At 38.2% G+C, this 26,041-nt stretch overlaps 1 protein-coding gene across 10 annotated transcripts in view; it reads right to left on the bottom strand.

Moving 5' to 3' along the window:
* Window positions 1–26,041, bottom strand: part of prox1a (prospero homeobox 1a) — a 139,126-nt gene that overhangs the window by 100,671 nt on the left and 12,414 nt on the right. For 7 of the 10 annotated variants that reach the window (XM_043695837.1, XM_043695835.1, XM_043695839.1 and 4 more), the window contains 2 exons: window positions 17,306–17,413; window positions 7,193–7,387 (listed from right to left, as the gene is read on the bottom strand). In XM_043695837.1, the coding sequence (XP_043551772.1) occupies window positions 7,193–7,387; window positions 17,306–17,413 (303 nt within the window). Of the gene's footprint in view, window positions 1–5,368; window positions 7,086–7,192; window positions 7,388–7,560; window positions 9,357–16,239; window positions 16,691–17,305; window positions 17,414–26,041 lie in introns of those variants that run through there. The other 3 variants (XM_043695840.1, XM_043695843.1, XM_043695844.1) reach the window with 3 other exon arrangements.

Genomic DNA, 26,041 nt, shown 5'->3' on the forward strand with positions numbered 1-26,041 from the left:
GAAGACTGGAGGTTGGCAAACGTGCTGCCACTGTTTAAGAAGGGCGGTAAAGACAAGCCAGGGATCTATAGACCGGTGAGCCTGACCTCGGTGGTGGGCAAGTTGTTGGAGGGAATCCTGAGGGACAGGATGTATTTGGAAAGGCAAGGACTGATTCAACATGGCTTTGTGCGTGGGAAATCATGTCTCACAAACTTGATTGAGTTTTTTGAAGAAGTAACAAAGAAGATTGATGAGGGCAGAGCAGTAGATGTGATCTATATGAACTTCAGTAAGGCGTTCGTCAAGGGAGACTGATTAGCAAGGTTAGATCTCACGGAATACAGAGAGAACTAGCCATTTGGATGCAGAACTGGCTCAAAGGTAGAAGACAGAGGGTGGTGGTGGAGCGCTGTTTTTCAGACTGGAGGCCTGTGACCAGTGGAGTGCCACAAGGATTGGTATTGGGCCCTCTACTTTTTGTCATTTACATAAATGATTTGGATGCGAGCATAACTGAAGTGTCTTCAGTTCATGACATTAAAAAAAAGGGCATGATTTAGTTGGAATTACTCTTAACACGTGGCCTCCTGACATTTTAAATCACTGTTCATCACCAGAACTAGCAATGGATGAAATAAGAAAATTCCAGCAATAACAGCTAATTGGATAAACTAAGTTATAGTTAACCCTGGATGCTCTCTTTCTACCAATAATGGGGAGATTTGGTATTTCTATTTTATGAACTAAGAACATGGACAAATTCCTACTGATCTTCTGGTGAGCAGCTTATTATAAATTAGAATCAAAATGTTTGAAGATGTCGGCTCATCTACTACGTGGTGTCTCCACAAGAGCAATGTAGTTAGTTACACTTCTCAACATCTTCCCATAACCCTGAAAATCTTTTCTTCAGGCATTTATTCAATTGAGGTCTTGATTGAATCTGCCTCCTTTACATTCTTCAGCAGTGCATTCCTGATTGCAACTACTCACTGTGAAAAAGCAACCCCAACTTATCCAATCTATCCATTTTACTGAAGTTCCTCATTCCTGGAAGGATTTACATAACTGGATTCTGTACCTTCTCTAAAGCTTTCACGTCTTTCGAAAACATAATACTCCACCTATGAGGTGACCCACTAGTTCAAGTTCCCACAATTACTGGTTTTATACTCTATGCCTTATTTATAAAGTCAAGGGTTCCACATCCTTGTTGACAAATTTCTCAAAGTGCCTTGCCCACCTTCAATAATTTGTGCACATGCACCCAGAGTTTCCTCTTCTTTCATCCCCTCTGGAATACCACTCTAATTTATGTTGCCATTGACATTCTTTCTACCAAATAAATTACTTCATACTACCCTGTATAAATTCCATCTGCCAAACTGTCGACTTACCCATTTCCCTTGAAATATTTTGTAATCCATAACACTTCCAAGTCTTGTGTTCTGAAATTAAGCCCTGTACCCCCTAAACCAGTTACTAAAGTGGACCAAAAACAATGCTGCCGCAATAATACCCCAACCCCACAACACTGTTGTATCCATTCTACTATTGGAAAAACTATTTGTCACTAACTGTTCTTCCCCAGCAAACTTCACATTCATGCAGCTGCTACCCTCCTTTTAGTCAATGGGTTTCAATTCTGCTGGCGAGCCTATTCTGGGGCAGCTTATCAAATGCCTATAGGAAATCCATGCACCACCACAAACCCACATTCATCTCAAACTTTTACATCAAAAAAATTAATAGTCAAGCATGATCTGCCCTTAAAAAGTTCTCTTTCCTTGTCTATGATTGTCAATTTTGTCCCAAATGACCATTTTTAAAATATTTTCCACCAGATGTTAAACTGACTGTGTATTTGCTCACTTTATCCTTTTAGTGAACCAGGAAGTAATTTTTGCAATCCTCCAACCCACCGGCATCAACCCATTTCCAAGGCAACTTGGAAAGTTATGACCAGTGCCTCTGCAACTTAATTTAAAGGTCCAGTTCAAGAAAATTAGACAGCAAGAACTGCAGATTTCAGATCATCAGGAGGGCAGTCTGCATGTAGACACTACGCTAGATTATATGAAGCGAATTGAAAAGTTACACACGAATGGATTAGTTTGGAATGGTTTCTAGATTAGTGTATCTTATTAGCAGTATACTCAAACAGTGGTAGCATATTTAGATAAATCTTCATTTTTGCTTTGCTTACAATCAACTGTATCATGTTTTGCAGAATAGTCTTGTCTAGCTTCAGTCTAAGACACTGATCTAACACACAAGGCTTCTACTTACTTACTAGCACGAGTTGGATGCTGCAGGTGATCAAAATTGTATATTTGTTAAAAATGTTAGTGTGGGTTGATAATATTGACAGAGTACCTTGGATGTTCTGGCTTCCTTGGAATCATTTTGTACCAACAGTGCACACAATGCATAACAATCTCAATCATGGTTGCATACATGTTTACAAGCTTTACAACTATAATAGGAGTGCTGACTTTGTACAATTATTATCATTCTACAGGTTAAACTACTGGATTCTGATCCTGAATAAGTGAAACTCACACTCAACATTTCTTAAAAACGCATGCACGTAGGAGCAGGGCTGGATTTGACCGAGACTTTTATGGTTTTCATACTCGTGAAGTTTTACTGGAGGATAGTAACTCCTTAAGTGTTCCCAAATGTACGTACACACACACTTCCCATATGTACAAAATAGATTTGACCTATGGATTAATTCACTCAAACTTTTCCCTAATTCCTATAGCTAGTAAAGAGACTGCTGCTGGATATCTACTTGCACTGACCTGCATCCCAATGCTCCATGCATGACACTTGCTCCAAATTACTGCATTATTCTACAGTCAAAGACATAAGTCTGTTAACATCGCATATTTTCAAAATTTTGGAACATTTATTTGGCTATAAGATTCCACAGACTGAATATTCAAAAATGTTCTCACCAAATGTCATCCATACAAGCAATTTATTTCAATTCAATTAGGCTCATTGTCTTCTAAGAGGGGAAGAGCATTTAGTTTGTTTTTTTTTAAAGCTATAGTTATTCTTGTATTTCACAGACAATAGTTATGTACTGATCATTGTATGTGGAAATCAATGAAACATTTTCATTTGGTTCGGCTGCTTTTTTGTACAGCACACTGCTATACTTTATCAGCAATAAAACTGCCACAGGGAGAATATCTGAAAATAATGCAATATTCTTCTCTCCTGCATCCTTACCAGTGTTTGGAAATGGATTGCAAAGAATCTCCTAATTGCAATATTTAAAAAAAACGCTAAATATCAGAGTGCTTCTCTAACATCAGCTTTGAAGCTGGAGTATGTACGAGCATGCATTAAAATAAGGCGTTACTGATATGGTTTGGGCATAAGATGGGTTCAACTGGTTCAGGACATCCAAATTAAAGAAGGCATAATGATAAATTTCTATAGGAGATTGTTCAGGAGAAAATTGTTGCAAGTTCAGCAGAAGGAATCTTCGCAAAAATTGCCAAGTAAAATAAAGTCAAGAGAGAAAGGGTTGAAATATATGAATACATGATGGCAGAGGTGAGGGTGAGGGTGAGGGGAAATAAAAGGGTACATAGCAATAGAAAAGAGAATAGAAGGTAACACTGAAAAATAAATATGTACACATAATGGTCAACTTTCAGTATGACAGAAAGAAAATAATACCAAAGATTATTGTCGAGAAAGCAAACTGAGACAGAACATGAGCATGAGATTAAATCCACCCTGTCCCTGTAACACAGCTAGAGCTGATAGTTTTTCCACACTGAGACTATTCCAGTGACAGTGGCCTTTCTGATAGCTTTTCTACCCTCGAGAACAACAAACATTAGCAATTTTAAATTAACTTTCATTCCTTCAGGTTGTAATTGTTCTTTTCCCCAAATACAAATACATTTTAACTCATCTTTCCGTTCTCTCATTTTCCTGCTCTCAGTTAAACTTTTCTTTCCCTCTCTAATTCTCTTCCTGCACCTAATTTAGCATGTAATTCACCCAGTTTAAATTTATGAGCTGAATAGTAGTGGGGAAGTCAGAACAACGGCAAAGAATAAAGCGAAAACTCAAAACATCAGAGCTGAGTCCAAACATTTTATGCTGTAGATGTCAATCAGTAGATCACTGATTCCTGGGATTAAGGTTAAATTCTTTTAGACAGTTTCAGGAGATTTCAGTCAAAACTCCTGCAATTTACCCACCATCTCAATTTCCCTGCTCCTTTGCAAATTGATGCAAACATTTGGAGCACACACTTTTCACATGCTAGTGAATGCTCAGTATGATAATGAATGAATCTCATTAAAAATGGCGCTCATCTGGTGTCTTGAGACAGTGCATGCAACACTAACCATGGGTGCAAAGGACAGCTTTGATCTCCCAGGAGCTGTGCAGCATCCAGCCTTTAAGAAAATGCTCTTTATTTGGGCTGTTTTAAAATGAAGGAATTGTGGCAAATTCCTAGAGAAACAAAAAAAAAAATTGACCTGTATTATGCCGTGTCGCTAGGAGAGAGTGAGGACTACAGATGCTGGAGATCACAGTGGGAGAATGTGGTGCTAGAAAAGCACAGCCAGTCAGGCAGCATCTGAGTAGAAGAGTCGATGTTTTGAACATAAGCTCTTCATCAGGAATGGGGGAGCGTGGCCCAAGAGGACAGAAATAAATGGGAGGGGGTGGGGCAGTTAGCTGGGAATGCGATGGATAAATGAAGATGGGGGTGAAGATGATAGGTCAGAGAGGAGGGTGGAGCGGATAGGTAGGAAGGAAGATGAGGAAACTGGTGAAATCCACATTGATCTAGTGTGGTTGGAGGACCCCAAGACAGAAGTGGAGGCGTTCTTCCTCCAGGCGTCGGGTCGCTAGAGTGTGGTGGTGGAGGCGGCCCGGAACTTGTATGTCCTTGGTGGAGTGGGAGGGGGTGTTGAAGTGCTCAGCGATAGGACAGTGGGGTTGTTTAGTGCACGTGTCCCAGCCCTGTTGCCAAACCCTTTAACTCCCTCTCCCACTCCGCCTCCACCACTTCCAAACTCTAGCCACCCAACACCTGGAGGAAGAATACCTCATCATCTGCCTTGGGACCTTCCAACCACACTGGATCAATGTGGATTTCACCAGTTTCCTAATTTCTCCTCCCCCACCTTACCCCAGATCCAACCTTCCAACTCTGTACCGTCCCCTTGAACTGTTCTACCTGTCCACCTTCCTTCCCACCTATCCGCTCCACCCTCCTCTCTGACCTATCACATTCCTAGCTACCTTCCCCCAGAGCTCCATCCCCTCCCATTTATCTCTCAGCCCTCTTGGGCCACACCCCATTCCTGATGAAGAGCTTATGCTCAAAACGTCGACTCTCCTGCTTCTCACATGCTGACTGGCTATGCTTTTCCAGCACTACATGCTTCAACTTATGCTGTGTTGCCCATCATAAATGACATATTATGAAATCTGTTCTTGGGTGTCTTGGTAAAAGGAATAAGCAATAGACAATTATGAATAAATCGATGAAATTTGTCTCTTTGACAGGAAGAAATGTGGGCATTTTGTAAATTGCGCTTTCCGGACATTTTCTCACTGGGTCCACAGAAGGTACAATTGTCAGATTTGCATAACATTGAATCAATGACTTGCTTGATGCATTTGTATACAGCTGTTCAGATAACATTAGTGGCAGCTAAACATAAGTGTAATAGTGACCCTTGATAGCCGTTGATATATTGGCAGTGTAAGTACTTTTGGTGCAGAGAGTATAAACAGTATGTGGAGCATTTCCTTCCAGTATAACCACCTTAACCTGGCCTCCTTCTGTTTCATCTTCACTTTTCCCCTCATACAGAAATGAGGGATGGGACGTAAAGAGGAGAAAAATAACCAAGTATAAATGCAAAAGGCAGATGAAATTTAGTTGGCAACAATTTAAAAAAAGAAAATGACTTTTACCTGCATCTCTCACTGGTTAATAGAGACTGCACAATTTTCTTCTGTGGTGATCAGCAAATCTAGATGCTCATTTTGTATTGATGGAAATGCAAATGAACCAGCAAATGGAATTTGTGGTATATAAGATCCTTACCTCAGTCATTGTGAGCATCCAAAAAAATGGATAGGTAATCAAAAATCCAGCAGAACACATGTCATGATAGGTTTTAAAAAGGTAGGAATTCCAAAATTCTCCCCATTTCCTGATGCTGCCCACCACCTTGCTTTTATAACAATTGCTGTGAAAAACGTGTTAGCAATTACAGTATTGCACTAGCAACTTGGAAGCTCGGAGTTCAAAGACCAATATGAAAAATTGTAAATTTGAGTTCAGTAACTGCAGGGATTAATGTTAAGGCCTCAATTACTTTCAACTTATATCAATGATTATGATGAAGGGACTGGATGGATAGTTGTTGTAATCACCCAAACTCTCACTGTTCTTTTCCAATGCAGCCTTTAGCCCAGCTATATGAAATTCATTCTCATCCTTTATTGGCAACATACTCTGTTACTACCTTCCTAGCATATATTTCTTTTGAAACCAAATATGAAAGTAAAATGAGTATGCTTAAACCTATTTCATTATCTAATCTTACACCAACCGTTATAGTCCATGGAATGACATAAAATACATGCAAACAGCATGAAGATAAAATCTATTGTAAAATATTGGTCAACATGTTGCAATTTACTTCCTTTTTTTCCTGTGGCCACGGTCAATACCCAAGGTTAAATGTTTTGTGGTAGCTTCATCTGGGTGACCTCTATAAAAGCAGATTGCATCATACCAAGAGTTTTGTGACACAGTGGAATTTAAATTTCAGCGACATCAAAGACTAACTGCTGAGAACACCCAAGGTCAAAACACAGAATTAACAGGCAACAAAGAGATCTGTAAAATTTCAACAATAGAACCTCAAGCTACAATTTTAATTCCTTTTGCTTGGCAAACTCAAAATAATTTTAGCAGGCATAAATTATCAGGATGTATTGCATTTTTGTTCAGTATCATTATAATTAAGTTTTCATGAACACATATTTACAGTAGTTGTCAATCTTCAAGCATTAAAACAAAGTCCTGGCACATGGTCCTATTTTCAGCAAAATAAATGAAATTAGTTGAATAAAACAGAGATATCTTCACAAATACATTTACCACTCTTGAGCCACTTGAAAAATGAAACAAATTAACCTGTACCTCAAAATCATTTGCTTTGTTGTAGTGCATATTCAAGGCTCTGAAGAGCTCAGAGTCACGGCAGACAGTTAACTCCTCAGTGCTTGTTACTCCATCATTAATAGACTGACGAGCGAACTTCTCCATCTGGATGTAGTAAAACTCTCGGAAATTGCTGAACCACTTGATAAGCTGTGAGGTGATGCACCTATTAAACTGTCAATAGGAAAATACAACAGAATGAACAGCTTATTTTTCAATTTGCCACAATATATTTCAGTCACTGAAATTCTAAGTCAAATCAAGTGATATATTTGAAAATCTTTAAGAATATTTCAAATAAAATTACAGAAAAATGCTTGCATTATATCCATTTGAAATACATTGTACAATACAGTGCTCTGCTCAGAATTCCTAATGAAGCAGTTTTATGTCAATGTCTACCTGTACACATGGTTAGTTCAATAATAGGTCATTGCAAACACACAACTAAAACATTAAAAAATTTAAGAGATCATTTGATGCTAAGTTCAATTGGAATCCTATTTAGACTATGAACTGAATCCATCATTAGTGTAAATTCAGTAGAGGCATATTTATTCACACATATTTGCTTGTATGCCACCCAACAAACACCACAAGAGCTGACTACTGCTTATTTCAAGATTGGTTGAAGCAGCTCTAACAAATTTCACCACTTTTGTGTTTAGCACAATTTCTGATCTAGGAAAGAGTTTAAGTTGATGATAAAATTCTACATTTATATACTTTACTGTCCCCTCCCAAATGTTTGTTCAGATTAAAAAGCTATGTGTAAGAGACCAAGTGGATCCCCAGAAAATGGAACATTCATGGGGCATTCTCTCACCCAGGGCTGCTTTCATGTACTACCTCCACCTGACCTACGTGAGTAAAGGTCTGGAACTGGACTTCCATTTCATCATTTGATCAGTTGATGAAAGAGGATGTTGTTTAAGGAGCACATATTGTACTACAAAAAGGAATCTAATGACATCAAAATTCAATCGCACCCTGAATAGTCATGATGACAGAATAATTTCAGATGAAGAGTTGGTCAAATGTAATTAAGCACACATTTTCAGAAGTTTACTTTAATAGCAAATATTCCAATTACAGACTTTTTATTCCGTAGTCCTGTATTTATACAAAATACATTACATGGCCTGTACCTTTAGCGGCCAAACACTAATGCGTGTTCAAGCCATACAGTCATTACAGCACAATAAAAGAAAGAGTTTGGCTTTTAACTTCAGCAGGAGTTCAACAGACCCCAGCCCCAAAATGATTTGGCTCAAACTTTGATGGAGTTCTTGGAATTGGGTGAAACCTTCAACTCCTTAAACATGATGGTCTATGCCAGAAGACTATGCTAAAAGCCTCTGGCTTACTGTCCTCAGTTAGACTCAACAAGGTAGGAGGACAATACATTCAATGAATTGTAAGTGAAGCTTGATTCCAGACAAGCAGAAGTGAGCTCAATTATGTCTGGGTCTCTGCAGATTTTGTTCCTTTTTTTGCCTGAAAATCAGGAACTTTATGGAAGAAAATAGTCGCACAAAAATAATTTATCTTTCTGAGGGACCTTTCCATCATCCTCAATGTTTCATCTCAGCAGGCACCCAAAATGCACCTACAGAGATGATAACTTGCTGGATCTGTGTTAATACTCTTGTGCTGGATGGCTCAATCCAGTTAAAATGTTGGGTGAAGTGCCAATATAAATTTAGAATCTGACCATTTTACAGCCTCCTTGATGTACAAAACTAAAGTTTAATATGTTAGAAAATCGTTAATTTTAAAAACTAAGTATTTTTTTACAAAAAGAAGCGATTTGTCAAAGAAGTTAACTGATAATTTAAAACTGTCTACCCTCTTCCTACCAATACATCCAGAACTAGTGAAAAGACATTGTTCAAGATTTCAAAATTAGTTTGCAGTATCCATGACTGGGAATTGAAGTGGCCAAACAGAATGATTTTAGAGTATCTCTTCTATTCCCTCTCCCTTCATAAAAGCGGTTAGGTCATCGCGAGGTTGATAGTAGATATCTCTTGAAGACTATGTGGAAGTTTGATTGTGTGTGGTAGCTGGCTTCAGACTTTGTAGCTTGGTGACCCTGAACTCTCATGGAGACTTATTTGACAACAACAAATATTGTCCTCATCTGCAACAGGGTCATATGTGCACAAGGTCAGATAAATCTTTATTAGTCAAGTTAAAACCAATACATTTAAACTGGCTATATATATAAGAAAGCATGATCCACTGCCTTTTCTCATCATAGACATCTATCATTTTTCTTTTTACAGCAAGGGGTGTGCATTAATCAAAAATCACTGTGAGCACTTATCAAGCATTTGCTCTGACCATGAAGAGGGCTGCCTGCTTCTATCAAGCTGACAGCTAATGGGTGTGTAATTACAATGCAGAAAGTTGTTTCTATTCCAGTGAATTTAAGATAATGAAGTGAATGAAAATTCATGGCAATGAAGGCTAAGTAACAGGGAAACAGAAGTGGAGACTGTTGCAGCTCCCAAAGGCCAGCTTGCATTATAATTGCCTTCCAGTTGCAAGGGTCCTCACAGATAATTGACCAGAAAATGATTAAGTCATCATCAAATCACTCTGACTGCAAGAGTTCAAACATGTACTTAACCTATCCAAGAATTATATTTTCACTGTGTGTCTGCTCTGTCTCCATTCAGCCTTGCGGGGACCTGATTAAAAAGACAACTGAAGGACCCCGTTATCTGATTTGCTGCTGATTTCAATAGAACTTAAACCCATTACTATTTGCTGAACTCAGAGTTCTTTCCATGTTATCTCTGCAGCAAAATACACTGTCCAAATTTCCAGACACTGAGATAAGAACTACAGGCCCCATGACAACTACTGTTTCTTTTTAATTCTTTTAGTATAAGAAACAAAACATAACAAAACGATAGCAGCCTGCGCACCCGGGAATGAAAATTGCTTTGACATGGAGATTAAGCTTCAGTATTGTTACAAGACATTGTCCCCTACATACAAGAATAGAGAAAAAGAAAGGGTATTTTTTTCTAGAATGGCCTGTAGATGACCTAATGGGACTACAAAAAAAAAGTAAGTCCACATGACAGTGTTTGGCAGAAGGGTATAAAGGGAGATTTAAAATCTATTGTTACAGAATTGAAATACCAGAGATGTACTGGCCACAGCAGAGCCACTCAAACATGAGGGCTCAGCATTTAAGACTTCTGTCGCTTTCTGCTTATCAAACATCAACAGTTCCTGAATTACAGTTTTTTTTTTAAAAAACAAACAAACATCGTAATCTTGATCTTTAAAAAGGTCCTCACTGGTACATCACAAACATGTGAATGCCACAAGAGAAGGCCTCTTCTTTCTGCAGGCTAGTTGGCCCTACAATGGATTAATGCTTCCCACGGGACATGGGACAATCCCAATGTTTGCTGAAGAAATTTCCTAAATATTCAATGAACACACAGTCAAAAGATGTATGAACCAAATCAATTAGACACCTTAATCCAGCTCGGCAATGATCGACTAGGGTTGGACTGATTGGGGGGAGCAATTGGATGGAACAGAAAATTGGATATTTTTCTTTAGACAGATGAAACGTCCTGAAGATATCAGTTGCTCTTAAAGCATTATATTAAACCATATTGTTTTTCCTCTCCAAAATTAGACTTTAGAAAGTAATTTTGTAAGAATGCACACAGTTACATATTGCCAGTTATTAGCAAAGTGCAGTCACAATAAATGCACCTGCGCTTGGAGAACAAAGTGATTCAATATTAGAAGCGAGCTATTGAAGTTCAGGATTTTGTTGCTATTTCAGGTAACCTTCAGGCAGTACAAGTGTATTGGAAGTCATATTAAATGTAAAGTTGTATATAAGTTTTAACAGAGTCAGACAATATATGGACTACTTTGAAATTCCTTCAGCAAACTCGTTATATTAACACTACTCAAATTAATTTTGGCATTACATCAAACATGAGTAATGATAAAATGTCATTACTAAAAACACAAGACCTTTGAATCTCAAAACTGGGATCCAAGTGTATTAAAATGGTGTGGTTACTCAAATTCCTATTGTACAATATGATAGTCTTATCAAGCAAATTAAGTGATGAATAAATATGTGTAGGGCACCAAATGGAAACTGTCACCATATCCATTTTTTTGCATGCTACTATCACCAAAGTTGAAAGCAGTCTGAGTCGCATTTATGAGGGTGAAAAAGGAAAGAGGATTGTAAATGGTCCAAATGAAAAATAAAACTAAAAAAGGCATTTCAGAAAATTTATAATGCTGTCAATTGCACAAACCAGTTATTTTGCTGCATGATATATTCCTCTCAGAATTCATTTCCAAGTTTCAAAGATTCAATTGATTCACTTTTTGTTTCCAAAATAACTTGGGAATATCGCATCAAAATTCAATTACTGCAAAATGTATTTTAATGCAACTACTGAAAAGAAAGATTTTATGCCTAAAATCTTTGTTCTGATTTAGTTTTAGCATAAATCTTACTTTTACAATTACTGGTAGTATTCTGGGTTAGTAAATGGTCAATGACAGGAACACAGTACATAATATGGAGTTCATGAATATTAAGTTCTCTCTGAATCTTGGGACATCAGATGATAAAAAGGACAAAACACCATCAAAAGCTTCTAGAAATAGGCCTTAGTTGCATTTATAACAAATAAAAGTTGTTTTCAATAAAAAAAAAATGACCTCAGGCACATTTAATGGACGTTAAACCATGCAATCAAGAGGCACTTTTATTTTAATAATGTGCTATTGCTGGCAATCCCTTGTGCCCACCACGACCAATAGTGCACTAGAATATAAATGAAGTGAACTTCATACTTCCGTAGGTCTCGAGACTGCCTGTCAAAAGTACAGAAAACATCCAGGGCACAGTGCAGAACAGAAGAAAGGGGCACCACTCTGCAACAATAGTATTTATAGCCCTTTTTCTTAAAAAAAACATGACAACTGCTAAAAGTAAATGATTTCACAGTCCTGTTAAAGCCAGTGCATTTACACACGGCTGCATTTTAAGTTTGCTGTAGCAACAGAATTGGAGGCAGATGAGGCCGCAATTTCACATCACCAAGCAGTGTACTAGTTCATGACATGTTTTGGTCTGTAACTAGCTTAGTAAAAGCTGGACTGGGTGTGTGATGGCTGCTCTGAAGATAAAGACTTGAATTTGAGTTAGTATGCAGGCTCCCCAAGGTTGAAACACAAACAGGGGGTGGAGGAATCTTCCCAGTGTCAATGGAGAGACTAACTCTAACAGAATTTTTTGTCTACTCCCTGATACTGACCTCCCCTCTGATAATAAGTCAAAGGGATGCTTGTCATTTGCCTGGCAGTGGTGACCACTTTATATTTTTAAGTTTGTAGAAGATCTTCAGAACTCTTTCTCCCAACATCATCAGCAAATGTCATTTGACACAGGGATTCCAATCTAGTAATGCTGGAGGGCATCCTACTGGGCAACCAATTTCAGGAGGGTAAAAACAATGACTGCAGATTCTGGAAACCAGATTCTGGAAAGAGTGGTGCTGGAAAAGCACAACAGTTCAGGCAGCATCCGAGGAGCTGGAAAATCAATGTTTCGGGCAAAAGCCCTTCATCAGGAATACAGGCAGAGTGCCTGAAGGGTGGAGAGGTAAATAAGAGTAGGGTGGGGGTGGAGAGAAAGTAGTATAGAGTACAATGGGTGGATGGGGCAGGGATGAAGGTGATAGGTCAGAGAGGAGGGTGGAGTGGAAGGGTGGAAAGGAAGATAGGCAGGTAGGACAAGTCATGGGGACAGTGCTGACTGGAAGTTAGCAACTAGGGTGAGGTGGGGGGGGAAAAGGGGAAATGAGGAAACTGTTGAAGTCTACATTGATGCCCTGGGGTTGAAGTGTTCCGAGGCCGAAGATGAGGCATTCTTCCTCCAGGCATCGGGTAGTGAGGGAGCGACGTTGAAGGAGGCCCAGGACCTCCATGTCCTCAGCTGAGTGGGAGGGGGAGTTGAAATGCTGGGCCACAGGGCGGTGGGGTTGATTGGTGTGGGTGTCCCGGAGATGTTCCCTAAAGCGCTCTGCTAGGAGGCGTCCAGTCTCCCCATTGTAGAGGAGACCGCATCGGGAGCAACGGATACAATAAAATGATATTGGTGGATGTCCAGGTAAAACCTTGATGGATGTGGAAGGCTCCTTTAGGGCCTTGGATAGAGGTGAGGGAGGAGGTGTGGATGCAATTCCTGCGGTGGCAGGGGAAGGTGCCAGGATGGGAGGGTGGGTTGTAGGGGGGCGTGGACCTGACCAGGTAGTCACGGAGGGAACGGTCTTTGCGGAAGGCGGAAAGGGGTGGTGAGGGAAATATATCCCTGGTGGTGGGGTCCATTTGAAGGTGGCGGAAATGTCGTCGGATGATTTGGTTTATGCGAAGGTTGGTAGGGGGGCGTTCTGTCCTTGTTAGGGTTGGAGGTGCGGGATGTGGACGAGATGCGTTGGAGGGCATCTTTAACCACATGGGAAGGGAAATTGCGGTCTCTAAAGATGGAGGCGATCTGGTGTGTTCTGTGGTGGAACTGGTCCTCCTGGGAGCAGATACAGCGGAGGCGGAGGAATTGGGAATATGGGATGGCATTTTTGCAGGAGATAGGGTGGGAAGGAGGTGTAATCCAGGTAGCTGTGGGAGTCGGTGGGTTTGTAAAAAATGTCGGTGTCAAGTCGGTTATTATTAATGGAGATGGAGAGGTCCAGGAAGGGGAGGGAGGTGTCAGAGATGGTCCAGGTAAATTTAAGGTCAGGGTGGAATGTGTTGATAAGTTGATGAATTGCTCAACCTCCTCGCAGGAGCACGAGGTGGCACCAATGCAATCATCAATGTAGCAGAGGAAGAGGTGGTTGGTGATGCCAGTGTAATTACGGAACATGGACTGTTCAGGATCCAACCTAATGTCTTCAATGGGTAGGCGCTGCCATTAAATTGGCCAACTATTTCAAAAATCATTTCCAGGATCCTGCCAATATCTCTAGGCTCCTGACCCAGAGTTCATCACCACACCAGGATTGTGTGCAGAATGCTTCCTTTCTTGCCACCAATTGAATGAGTAGAACTTTCCAATGGGAGAAATAAAGAAAACAAATATACTGGAATATTTAAAGTTTCGGTCCTGTACTTTAGTCTAAAGACAAGTATTGTTCAGACAGACTATGGAGTAGTTGGAAAACATCGATGAATGATTTCCCCAATTCGTGACAGAATTTATTAAACTGAGTTTCCATGCACAGATGACTCGAATGACAAGAGTGGAGGCCTTTTAGCCCAGAAACCTGCTTCACAGAGTTGTGAAATTAAAAAAAAAGGATTTTAAAATGAATCCATAGAATCTAATACTTTTAACTGACCAATGAGTTTACCACAATCATGGCTGGCCATCTAAACCATGTTCCATTTTCATCAAAGCCAGAAATGGGAGCGTTTAGTTGCTGTTCCAGATTTTTAAAATCTCTAACATGATTCCAATCCATCTATCTTTGAAAGTGCAGGTTTGACCCACGGTTCTTTTACAGCTATAACATTCTCAAATTCTAGGGAAGAATAGTGAAGTCAATGGTGAAACCATTTTGCTAGTGTATAGAGATTGGAAAAAGTTCATCCAGTGAAGGCCATAGATTATATTTCCAGTCACCATTTCACCCGCATTGAATTTAGTATGGCATGAATTCAAAGGCAGAAGCTGTTTGCATTTTCAATGTGAAATTGAAAGCAACAAACTGTTCTGCTTTGTGACAAACTGAAGTCAAAATAATATTTTAATTTGGCTTCCATTTGCTATCCTATAAGTGGGTAAGTGGAGTTCTTGAAGTTTGATCTCACAACTCAAATGCAAATTTAATCACTGCTGCTAAGCAAGTCTATAACTCTAGTAGTTTTTTTATTGCTCATATTCAGACATAGATTGAAATCATAAAAAAGAGGAATGTAAAGAATCAAATGCAATGACGACATACGAAGTAGAAGAATTTTTTTTCTGAAAAGTAAAACGGTCAATGGCAACCAGAGAATTCCTTCATTAGAACTATAATTCCAATTGTGTAAATAAGTGAGAATTATTGTTGAAAAGATGAAGACCAGCAATTCCACTCTCAGAATTACTCACGTCCATCCACGCGGGTTAGTAGTCCATTCCAATTGTATTGACACATTCATGAAAATCATCTCAGGCACTATTCACAGTGAGTCAAACCATTGAGAGTGAAGAAATTAAAAGGAATACAAACAAACAAGGTACATACATACATACATACAAAATTAGAGGGAAAGGACAGTGAATATTTGTGAAAAGTCAGCTCAACTCAGTGGTCGCAACATTACCTTAGAAAGTCAGCATGTTGTGGTTTCAAGCCCTCTCCCAGAATGTGAACACATAATCTAGATTGACACTTCAATACACCGAAAGAGCTGAATTGTTGGAGATGTCACTTCATAGGTCGTTAATTGGCTATAAAGTGCTGTGGGATGTCATGAGGATGTGAAAGGCACTATATGAATGTAAATATTTTCTTTCCAGTTAATCTCCACCTAATTCCTGTTTTCTGGAGTGCATGTGTAATGTTTATCTGATGTATGAGCATTGTTTAACCTAACCTATTCCCTTTATGTCACTGCTCAATGATGCCTTATGGGTAAACTGTGGAAAAAAAGAGGCAGCCTTTGGATCAATTGGGGGTTAATCATTCAGAGAAGGGAAATATACACACATTATATTAAAGGGTATCTTGATGAAATTAATGATTATAAATTTTATATTTTCTTTTGGACAATTCAGATCATGAAAACTCATGATATTAAAAGCTCAATTAGTCTGTCATAAAACATTGCATTCATACGAAATACTGAAAACAAATATCATCTACCAATTTCAGCTTTTATTGAAGTGATATTAATAATTTGATAATTTGGGAAATTTCAAAATATGCAATGTCTGTAAAAATATTTTTAAAAATTCATCAAAACTTAATTCTTAAGTCCCTCACTTAAGGCAAGTATTAGTAACCATTTACTAGTTTCTGCTATTAATAAGTATGAATCACATTAATAATAATCTTGGACACATTGCAATGTGGTGCACAAATGCTGCTGCAAATCTCAAGAGGTAAGATTGATTTACAACTCCGCAACTTTTAAAACATAATTACTGCATTTCAACCAAACACTTCATATTAGTGTTACACTCAATACAGTGCAGTACTTCAAAAATGAGGATATTACTTAACACAACTAAGTTTGTTTTCCTAACCAAGCTAGAGTTTACTTTCTCTTTATTTTAAAACTTGCATACATAGGAGTGTTAACACAACTCTATTAACATCTTACAATATATTAAAAGATTGGAAAACACTGTCAGCCACAGAAGGTTGAGACCCAGGAAATGTCCAGGAATTGATTCAATTCAATACTATCTCTTTGTTAATGCTGCATTTTAAAATTAGAAAGAAAAAGTTAAGATTTACCACAGATAGGGGAAAACAAAATCACATTCTTAATATCATCAGCATACTTGACAAGGAATGTAATGATAATTTTGCTGATATTTCTTCAGTAAGAAGGTACTGTATAGGATCTGGTTGTTTTCTTGAATTGAAAAGTAACAAAGTAAATTCTACCACACACAAGTGAAATGATGACCAAATGACGATGGTTTTGTTAAATTACCAAAAGCAATAGAATGTTATTGATAAAATTACGAAAATTATTCATGGCCGATAAAAATATTAAGTTTTTGCAACAATCTTTAAGGCCTTTGTGGATGAGGAGGGGGAGGCAAACAATTTACAATGTGAAGGGAAAAAAACAACACAAATTAGGGTTAAATAAACCAGCAGGGAGGGTGCAGCTGTGACTGGACAGCCTTCACATTCTCATTTGAATAATGTGGCCTGAATCTGTCAGTTTACGCATTCTCCTTATGCTCAGTCTATGCCACATCAAAAACAAATTAAAGTAGTAAATAGAAAACAATAACCACCATTGTTTTTCTTGTTGCAATGGCTGTGGCAAGGAGGGCATAATCATGCTTCTCTTGCTTACCTTCACATCAGAGAAGAACATCTTTAGCATGTTGGAGCTAGGGTACCGGGTGTAGAAGAACATCAGCTTGGCCTTTTTCAGGTGATTAGGTGACAGTCCTTCCTGTATGTGAGATGCTGTTTGTCAAGGAAAATATACAAAGCAATTATGGAAACAAGGCTGTTTGGAGAGGACCGAGCTGCAGAGCAACCCCTTAGTCACTAGGCAAGTGAGTGAACAAATCGAAAAGAACATCAGCTGCCGATATTCAATGGTCAAACAATATGCACTTGTTCAATTTGAGGTTAATCCAACAAAAGATGCTCATTTTTTAAAAGAAAAATATTTTGTGAAATGCATTTCTTCATCATTAAGCAGAACAGTCTTATTATAATGATGGTTATAAGAACATTTTAATCAAAAGCAGTAAATGATTACTCCACTAATACAGCTATTCATCAGCTCCAACAAGAAATGAAAACTGTAACCACTATTGTGTTGCAGCAGAATAATTCACAATCTGCATTAAAATTTAACAAGTAGGATTAAGATGCAAAAGAAATTCACAAAACAAAAAGAGTATTATTATAAAGTTAAAAATTAAACATGTTGACTCATAGCAGAGAACATTGTATGCCTAGAACCCTTAGACAGAGAGGTCACCGGGTAGATCTGGAGATATCTGACCTGTATAAGGGTACTGAACCAAGATGTATCAAGGGCTCATTTTCTGACAGTCAAAAAGTCCCCAGGGGACAACTGATCAATAAATTCTTTCGTACAATGATAAAGAATCCTATTTATCTGCAAATATTATTACCCTTCAGCTCAGTAGACAAAAGCTGCCTAAAATAGTTCCCAAGAGAAAGTTTAATGAGAGGCTAAGCGTAACAATCTAGAAATTCCGATTTTCATTCAGCTTCCTTGACACTCTTATGTTTTGTACATCAGTATGGTTTTGGCACAACTGTGCTGCAGATCGCTGACCATCTCCTTCATAAGTTAATGGCTTTAGAATTCATCAGAAATGAAAATGTATTCAAAAAAAAAAAATCAATCTGGATCCCAGATAGTCAATTAAAGGGTCCTTTTCAGAAGTTATTCCAAAAGCGTGATTTGTTTAAAAAAGACTGAGTTTAAGGGCAAAAATGCTGTTAATTACTTGTGTAGCTTTGGAAGTTAAGAAAAGACCTAAAAACTTATTTCAAAAGGTGAAACCATTGTAAAAGAAGATCTTATCAAAGTGAACAAACTCTAACAACTCAATCAAGCTGGTCCTTTGTGTTTCCGAAACTTAATGATGGTGGAGTTGATAACTCATGATTGACATGCTTCTTGTACCAAGAGGAAAAGAGTTAAAAAACCTTCCGTCACCTCCATTAGACAGAGAGTGAAGACTAAAGGAGCATTACTCTCCCCACTGCCATCTGTCATAATGCATAAGTGAAATAATGATAGCAAATGAAAAGGAAATGCAGCAAGCTGTCCTGTACTGGTCCACAAAGTGCAGGATATTAAAGCAATCAATATCTGCTTGCATTGTTGGGTACAACGGAAAGACTAGAAACAAACAAGTCCCTCAACAGGTTTAAAGATGTGTGATCCAAGAGTCACAAAGCAGAAATTTACATGTGGAAAACTGTTGACCTGATTAGATTTCACCTTCGAGATTTTGAGCCAAGTTATGATTTTAAATTAGATTCAGCAATGTATTATCTTAAAAATGTGTTTGTCAATTCCAGCTCAATTTCACAAATTCAAAAATCAACTTGTGGTTTCTACGTTTTTCCAGGAAGAAATGTGATTAAAATACAACTGAATTGACAGTATTAGTTTGTAAATGTAGAAATGCTAAACACTATTTTTAAATTTAGCCTTTTGCTTGGAGATCCAGTGGAAGGTTGATCCCAACATACGGTGTTCATTCAAATGGAAGATTCAGGCCATAACCATTATGGAACATTTTAACTTTTAACAGACCATGATCATATTTTTAAATAGACACTTAGAACACAGTTAGAGGAATAAATGAATTGCTTACAAACAAACAGTCTCAGTTGCAAAAGTAGCAAGTATTACTTATTCTTTTACTTCAGTCATTCTTTTACTTTAACCTTTTGCCTTGGAAGGATGTGAAATGTACAGTCAAGGATTTCCACCTATACTTGGTCAACTCAACAGGCTATACAAAAATCAGAATTAAAGTCCTTCTACAATTTGTTCAAAACTGGTAAACTTGCCATATTCTGCTAATCCAGCACTTTTAGGGCACAATCTCTGATCTTCTGGTTGTGAATCCAATATCTAATGTTGGTATCAGATTACGCAAGTCATTTGTTTTGTTTTTAAAAAGTAATCAAATAGTGCAAATGAAAAACAAAAATCAGTAACTGGTAAAGCAGAAGTTCTAAAAGCCTCTACTGTTGGAAAGTAACTTCACGATAATTAACACTCAAATTATTATTTCAGATTTGCCAAAGTAGTAAAAGTCCCATAAGATCATGAGTTAAATAAAACAATCTTACAGGCTTGCATGTGTTTTGCCAGAAGCACTTTGGCAAACAAGATTATAACCGTACTTATCATATTGAAAACCTCTCAAAGATGCAAATAGAGAAATTGTTAGACAATGTTGAACAAAACACTATTTTAAAATCTAAATAAAATTGCAAATTTCAGTAAATGGACCACGGTGGCACAGTGGTTAGCACTGCTGCCTCACAGCGTGTCTGCGTGGGTTTCTTCCGGGTTCTCCGGTTTCCTCCCACAGTCCAAAGATGTGCAGGTCAGGTGAATTGGCCATGCTAAATTGCCCGTAGTGTTAGGTAAGGGGTAAATGTAGGGGTATGGGTGGGTTGCGCTTCGGCGGGTCGGTGTGGACTTGTTGGGCCGAAGGGCCTGTTTCCACACTGTAATGTAATCTAATCTAATCTAAAAATAAAGTGCCAGACATTTTATAATATTCATAATCATCTAAAAAAACCTGAATATATTCAAATGGAATATTCTTACTTACAACATAGTAAAATTAAAATGCACAAGTACCAAGCATCTGTAAATCATGCAGGATATTTTAATAAATACATTGGCGTTCATCAAGTAAGCCACTGTTTATTGACATAAGATGACACACTTCATATAATATTATGGTTCATGTGTTGAATGCAACTCTATTAATATAGAGGTCATCAGAAAGAAAAAAAAAATCACAATTTCATGCTTAAAGAATGAAATTTGAAGATGTTCATTTTGAAAATTTGTTGCAAGAAAACTAGTATTTTTAAGTTCAACATCAATTTTTTGCTTTTGTATATAAACATGCAATTACTTCAGTTCCTCCATGCTGCACACTTACTGTTCTTGGGACATTAAAAATAAAACACTGGCAAAGCTAGTTTTTATTGCCTGTTCCCATTTCACTTAGAGGAGAAGCTTAAATATAAACTATGTCAAATATTGAGGTGAGTAAATTTGCTTTACTTAGAAATAGAAAATTCATACAAATAATTTGCATCATTTTGGTATAGTTACCCATGACGAATAATTTGCCAGTGAATAAATATCTCAATATTATGATTAGATACTATAAAGGATATTTATTAACTAATTTGGTACAAGATAAAATTGGCAAATTGTAAATCAGCAACTTTTATTATAGCTATATCTCAAATTATAAGATGTAATTTGAGGCTTCATAACATACTCGTTTAAATAGAGCAATACCAAATAAAAGTTGCTGTGCATAGACTGGATTGACTTCCACTCTGAAGGTTTGTGAAAAGTATGGATGCAATCTTTGGTCTGCAGAACCTGAATATAGCAAGAAGGACAGATAATCTAACAGCGTGACATCAGGGAGATGCCCTCCTCCTTCCAACAATCTAGGTAGGAAGGCCAAGACTTCACTTTTCTGATCCATCAATGAAGGCCTTTAATGACCACTTAAGAGCCACTTGGAAGACAATTATTTCAGATCCATGTTGGTCAAGAAAGAATCGGTCAAACCAACTGAAAAACCAGTGCAGGTAGGCAGTCAGTTTTGGAAGCCAAGGAAAAGAACCGCTGTTCTCATTTCTGATCTCATAGTCCAACAATTCCCATCACAAACCACTCCATAAACACTAAGATATATTGGTGGTGATCCTCCATCTATTTGGGAGGAGGGGGAGTGGCTGTAGTCTTGGCTGCAGCCATGGCTGCAGCCATGAACTGGATCATGGCATTGCTTGGTACTACCTTGATTGTCCAGCAAATCCAATGGCTGGGACTTCCAGCTTTCAGGCTGTAATTCGAGTAGAATGGCTGATAATAGCCAATCAGCTGCCCGATTGCCAGAAGATCCAGCAAACTTTCTGACCATGGTAGGTCCAGGATTCATCTTCAGGAACCTTTTTTTCTTAAGTCTGAAAATGGGAAAATCCTGGTTTATATTAAATCTGGTTGATCGATTTAATCTTGCGAGATATTTGTTGACGAGAACCAAAAATGTCAACAAATTAGGGGTCTCCAGTATTTCGTATAAAAAGTTCCTATTATAATCAGTCTATAAATAGCACATAAGAAAAGTATCTAGCACTTTGTCAGAAATGACAAAACAACACTGCTCAAAGTGGCACCAAGAGATGGAGCCACATGTATAACCAAATGAGTCACTCTAAATAGTTTAGAAAGGCATTTCACTGTGTTGATGGTTTCTCACTTTGATAAGAAACAATGGCCCAGAAGCACACAGCAAGAGAATTCCTGGTTCTGCAAACACAAACAGTAAAAATTTCAACCCCTCCAATTATCAGTTTGGAGGATAGATTGGTAATCAGGCTAGATGCAGAAGTGGTCTGGGTGGAAAGCCTGCTTCACGGCTCCAACGCTATGGTCAATGTTTAAAAATAAAGACAAAATCAAAAGAATCTTCTCACCTCACTCCCCCTCAATCTGCATGCCCAATCAGAGCCTCTCTCTACCCATTCCTGTGGCCCTTCACACCCTCATGTTTATTTATCTTACTTTTATTTTATTTAAGTTCTTATCTTGAACCCCTTATGAAAAATAACTAATGCATTTCAAGTGTTTAGTCTTTTTTGGAAGCAAACATTTCAACTGTATAAGCAGGTGGAGCTTCCACCAAAATGCTCATTTGATATAGGCAGTCCATAGTGTAAGTGTATTTTGGGAAATCAGTTATGCAGCACAAATCCTATGATGGCTTAAGTTGATAGGCACTCTGAAATTTTTATCACTTTTTTTAAAATCCAGATTTGTTTGGAAAGTTCTTTGACGCCTTTTGCAATTTCAATGAGTTAATGTATTTATACACAGAAATAGGTCTTTTCACAATCTTGCTTCCTCAACAAAAGGAGAGATTTTGGGTTCGGGGGGAGACTTGTGATTTCCAACTTCTTTCGGCATATTACTACAGCACAGAAGGTCTAAATCTTTGCAAAAATCAGGGCATATGCTGCAGATAAACAACTTAATTTCTACACTCCCCTCACTCTGGAGTGAATTAGGCAGGCAAGGTGGCTAGCACAGTTATATTAATTCAGGCAAAGGAGAGAGAGAGATCTTATTTTTCATTGGAAAACCATATCCCAATGAAATTATGGCTGCCACAACTGCATTATAAACTTCTGAACTGGGAAGATTTGAAGAAGGTCAATCCTGACAAAACAACAGCAAGGGACAGTACATGATCAAAATAATCTGAGCAGTTTAAGAAGATCATTTACCTATGAAACACCTGCGAGCAAAGACGGAGAACACTTTCCCGGCACCAACCCACAATCATTGTCCAATCCTCGTTTTATGCTGGGGAGGCACTCAGTGGTTAGCACTACTGCCTCACAGTGTCAGAGACCTGGGTTTGATTGTAGCCTTGAGCAACTTTCTCCCCATTCCCTTGGAACCTCTGGCTGCCATCACCAGATATCACAATTTTTGCCATGTCTCCAAATCTTGGTGTCCAAAAACTATTTCTGTTGGGCTTCCTTCATACCACACACCCAGATATTGGCATAATAAGATTCCAAGAATGAGACTAAATTTAGTTATGGCAACAGCAACATGATTGAGATATATGACAAAAGTCAAATATATGCACATCTTAAAAGAAAAACATACAGTTGAAGTTAATAGGGTTTCTAAATGCTATTGTTCTTAGTAAACAAAAACAAATCAAGGTTACAGATGACCTGCACATTTCGCGGTTTGCAACTACCAGATTTTTGTTTTACATGATGAACAGCTAATAACATGTGGAGTGATATTCACGGATTTTCTTGTTTGTGGTCACTGACCCATTCTGCTTTACCTGCCGTTTTGACTATTAATGTAAAGACCCCTTCTTAGACAGCAATTGCACAAAATAAATTACATTACAGCATAAAAAAAATCATAGAATAAATTCTGAAGTGCTCTCTAAGATTACTTTCATACAAACTGGATTGTTATGCCATTTAACAAATGTTGTTATATTAGCAGATGTTATGTTTGACACTAACAAGTCAAATCTGTGCTCTGAAAACTTTGTAATTATTCATAATAAATCTATTATCTCATATATAAAGACATAGAACATCTACATTTATCGTATTTGAACTTCCGAGAGGATAACAGTTGAATTAAAATACCGTTATTATTCCACTCTGAAGGACACTTCTAAATAAAGGTCATAAATTTAAATCTATTTCTTCAAGCATAATCTACTAAAACAGTTATTGCGCAGGGATATTCAATAACATAAGTTTAATCTTACGTTGAATATTTCCTAAGTTATATATTTCTTGGGCCTCCTTCAAAACGGACAATGTCAGTGTTACCATTTGCTGCCCTCTGGAAACTATTGCCTCTCATGATATATACTCTTACTCTTAAAATGGAAGATTTAGGCTTTACAGGGCAAATGCTGAGGATATTTCCTGTGTGACAAGTCCAGGAGCAGAGTGTCAGAATAAAGGGGAGTCAATTTAAGACTGAGAATAGGAATTTCTTCTCTCAGACAGCTGTGTTTCTTTGTAATGCCTTACCATAGAGACCTGTGGGGGCAGAGTCCTTGGACAAATTTAAGATTAAGAGAGAACAGATTTTGATCAGTGGGGGAGCTAAGGATTAAAGGAAACAAGGTGGAAAAGTGGATGCGAGGAATAATGGATCAGTCATGATCCTCCTGAATAGCAAAGCAGGGTCAAAGGGCCAAATAGCCAACTTCTGTTTCTGTTTCTTATGGTGTATGGGGAACACATTCATAACTACTTGGTGGAGATTAGGGATACACAACAAATTATTTTCTAGGAATAAGGTTTGTGTATGTGCATGCATGTCAATGTGGCATGTTGAGTGTAAGCCTAATTTAATCCACAATGCCTTGAATATTAATTTGTCATAGTCATAATGGCGGTTTGAATTAAGGATTAGGTATTACATCAAGGCCCCATTTGCTTATTTAGGTGGATGCAAGAAATTTCACAGCAATATCTTGCAGTAAAACAGGGAAATTATTCCCAGTGTCACAAACATTTTCTGATTGTTCTCATTACTGTTTGTGGAAGTATTCTGTGAACAGGTTAATGCTGCATTTCCCATAAGCACAACAGTGATTACATTTTTAAAGTAGTTAACTTGTCGCAGAGTAGTATACTACATTTGGTGGCCACGGCGTGCTACATAAAGAAGAGTATTTCTTTCTGGTTGTACTGTAGGCTAATGTTTGCTAAACATTATATCAAAACTTGAAATTCTCATGACCCCCCTCAGGATACCGGAGAGGGTGTGCAGAGACAGTGGGCCTGTGAAAGTGAGGTCTTTCTTTTACAGCAGAGGACACTTGTCAGAGTTCCACAGCAGCCATTTCAACAATGAGCTTGCAAACCCAAAATTTAAGCTTGTGACAGTGCATGGGATTAAAACTCCCATTTTGGAAAAGCGCAAAAACAAATCAGGTGAGTCTTATACAGTTGCTTACCATAAAATGGATATTGCTATAAAGTGTATACGTAATGATTAGGAGTACTGAGTCTTACTTTAATTGTATGGGAGTTTCGTTAGATCGCATCTGAAGTACTGTGTGCAGTTTTAGCCTCAAGTCCAGAAAGATTTATTGCCATAGAGGGAATACAGAGGTTCAATAGACTTGCTCCCAGGATCACAGGACTGTTCTATGAAGACAGATTTGGAAGTTTGTATCCTTTACAGTTGCGAAGAATGAGAGTTTCCCTCATTGATAGTTACAAAATGCTTAAAGGGTAGATGCTGACAAGTTGTTATCCATAGTTGTAATTTTAAGAATTAGAATTAGAATCTCTACTGTGTGCAAACAGGTCATTGGGCCCAACAAGTGTACACCGACCCTCCGAAGAGTATCCACCTAGACACATTCCCCAACATTTACTCCTGACAAATACTCCTGAAGAAGGGCTTATGCCCGAAACGTCGACTCTCCTATTCCCTGGATGCTGCCTGACCTGCTGCGCTTTTCCAGCAACACATTTCCAGCTCTGATCTCCAGCATCTGCAGACCTCACTTTCTCCTCCTGACAAATACACCTAACCTATACATCCTTGAACACTATGGTCAATTTAGCAAAGCCAATTCACCTAACCTGCACATCTTTGGACTGTGGGAGGAAACCCATGCAGACACTGGAAGAATGGTGCAAACTCCACACAGACAGTTGCCCAAGAATGGAATTGAACCTGGGTCCATAGTGCTGTGAGACAGCAGTGCTAACCACTGAGCCACCGTGCTGCCATCAGATTAGAAGC

Source organism: Chiloscyllium plagiosum, chromosome 9 (assembly GCF_004010195.1).
Source record: "Chiloscyllium plagiosum isolate BGI_BamShark_2017 chromosome 9, ASM401019v2, whole genome shotgun sequence".
NCBI lineage: Eukaryota > Metazoa > Chordata > Chondrichthyes > Orectolobiformes > Hemiscylliidae > Chiloscyllium > Chiloscyllium plagiosum.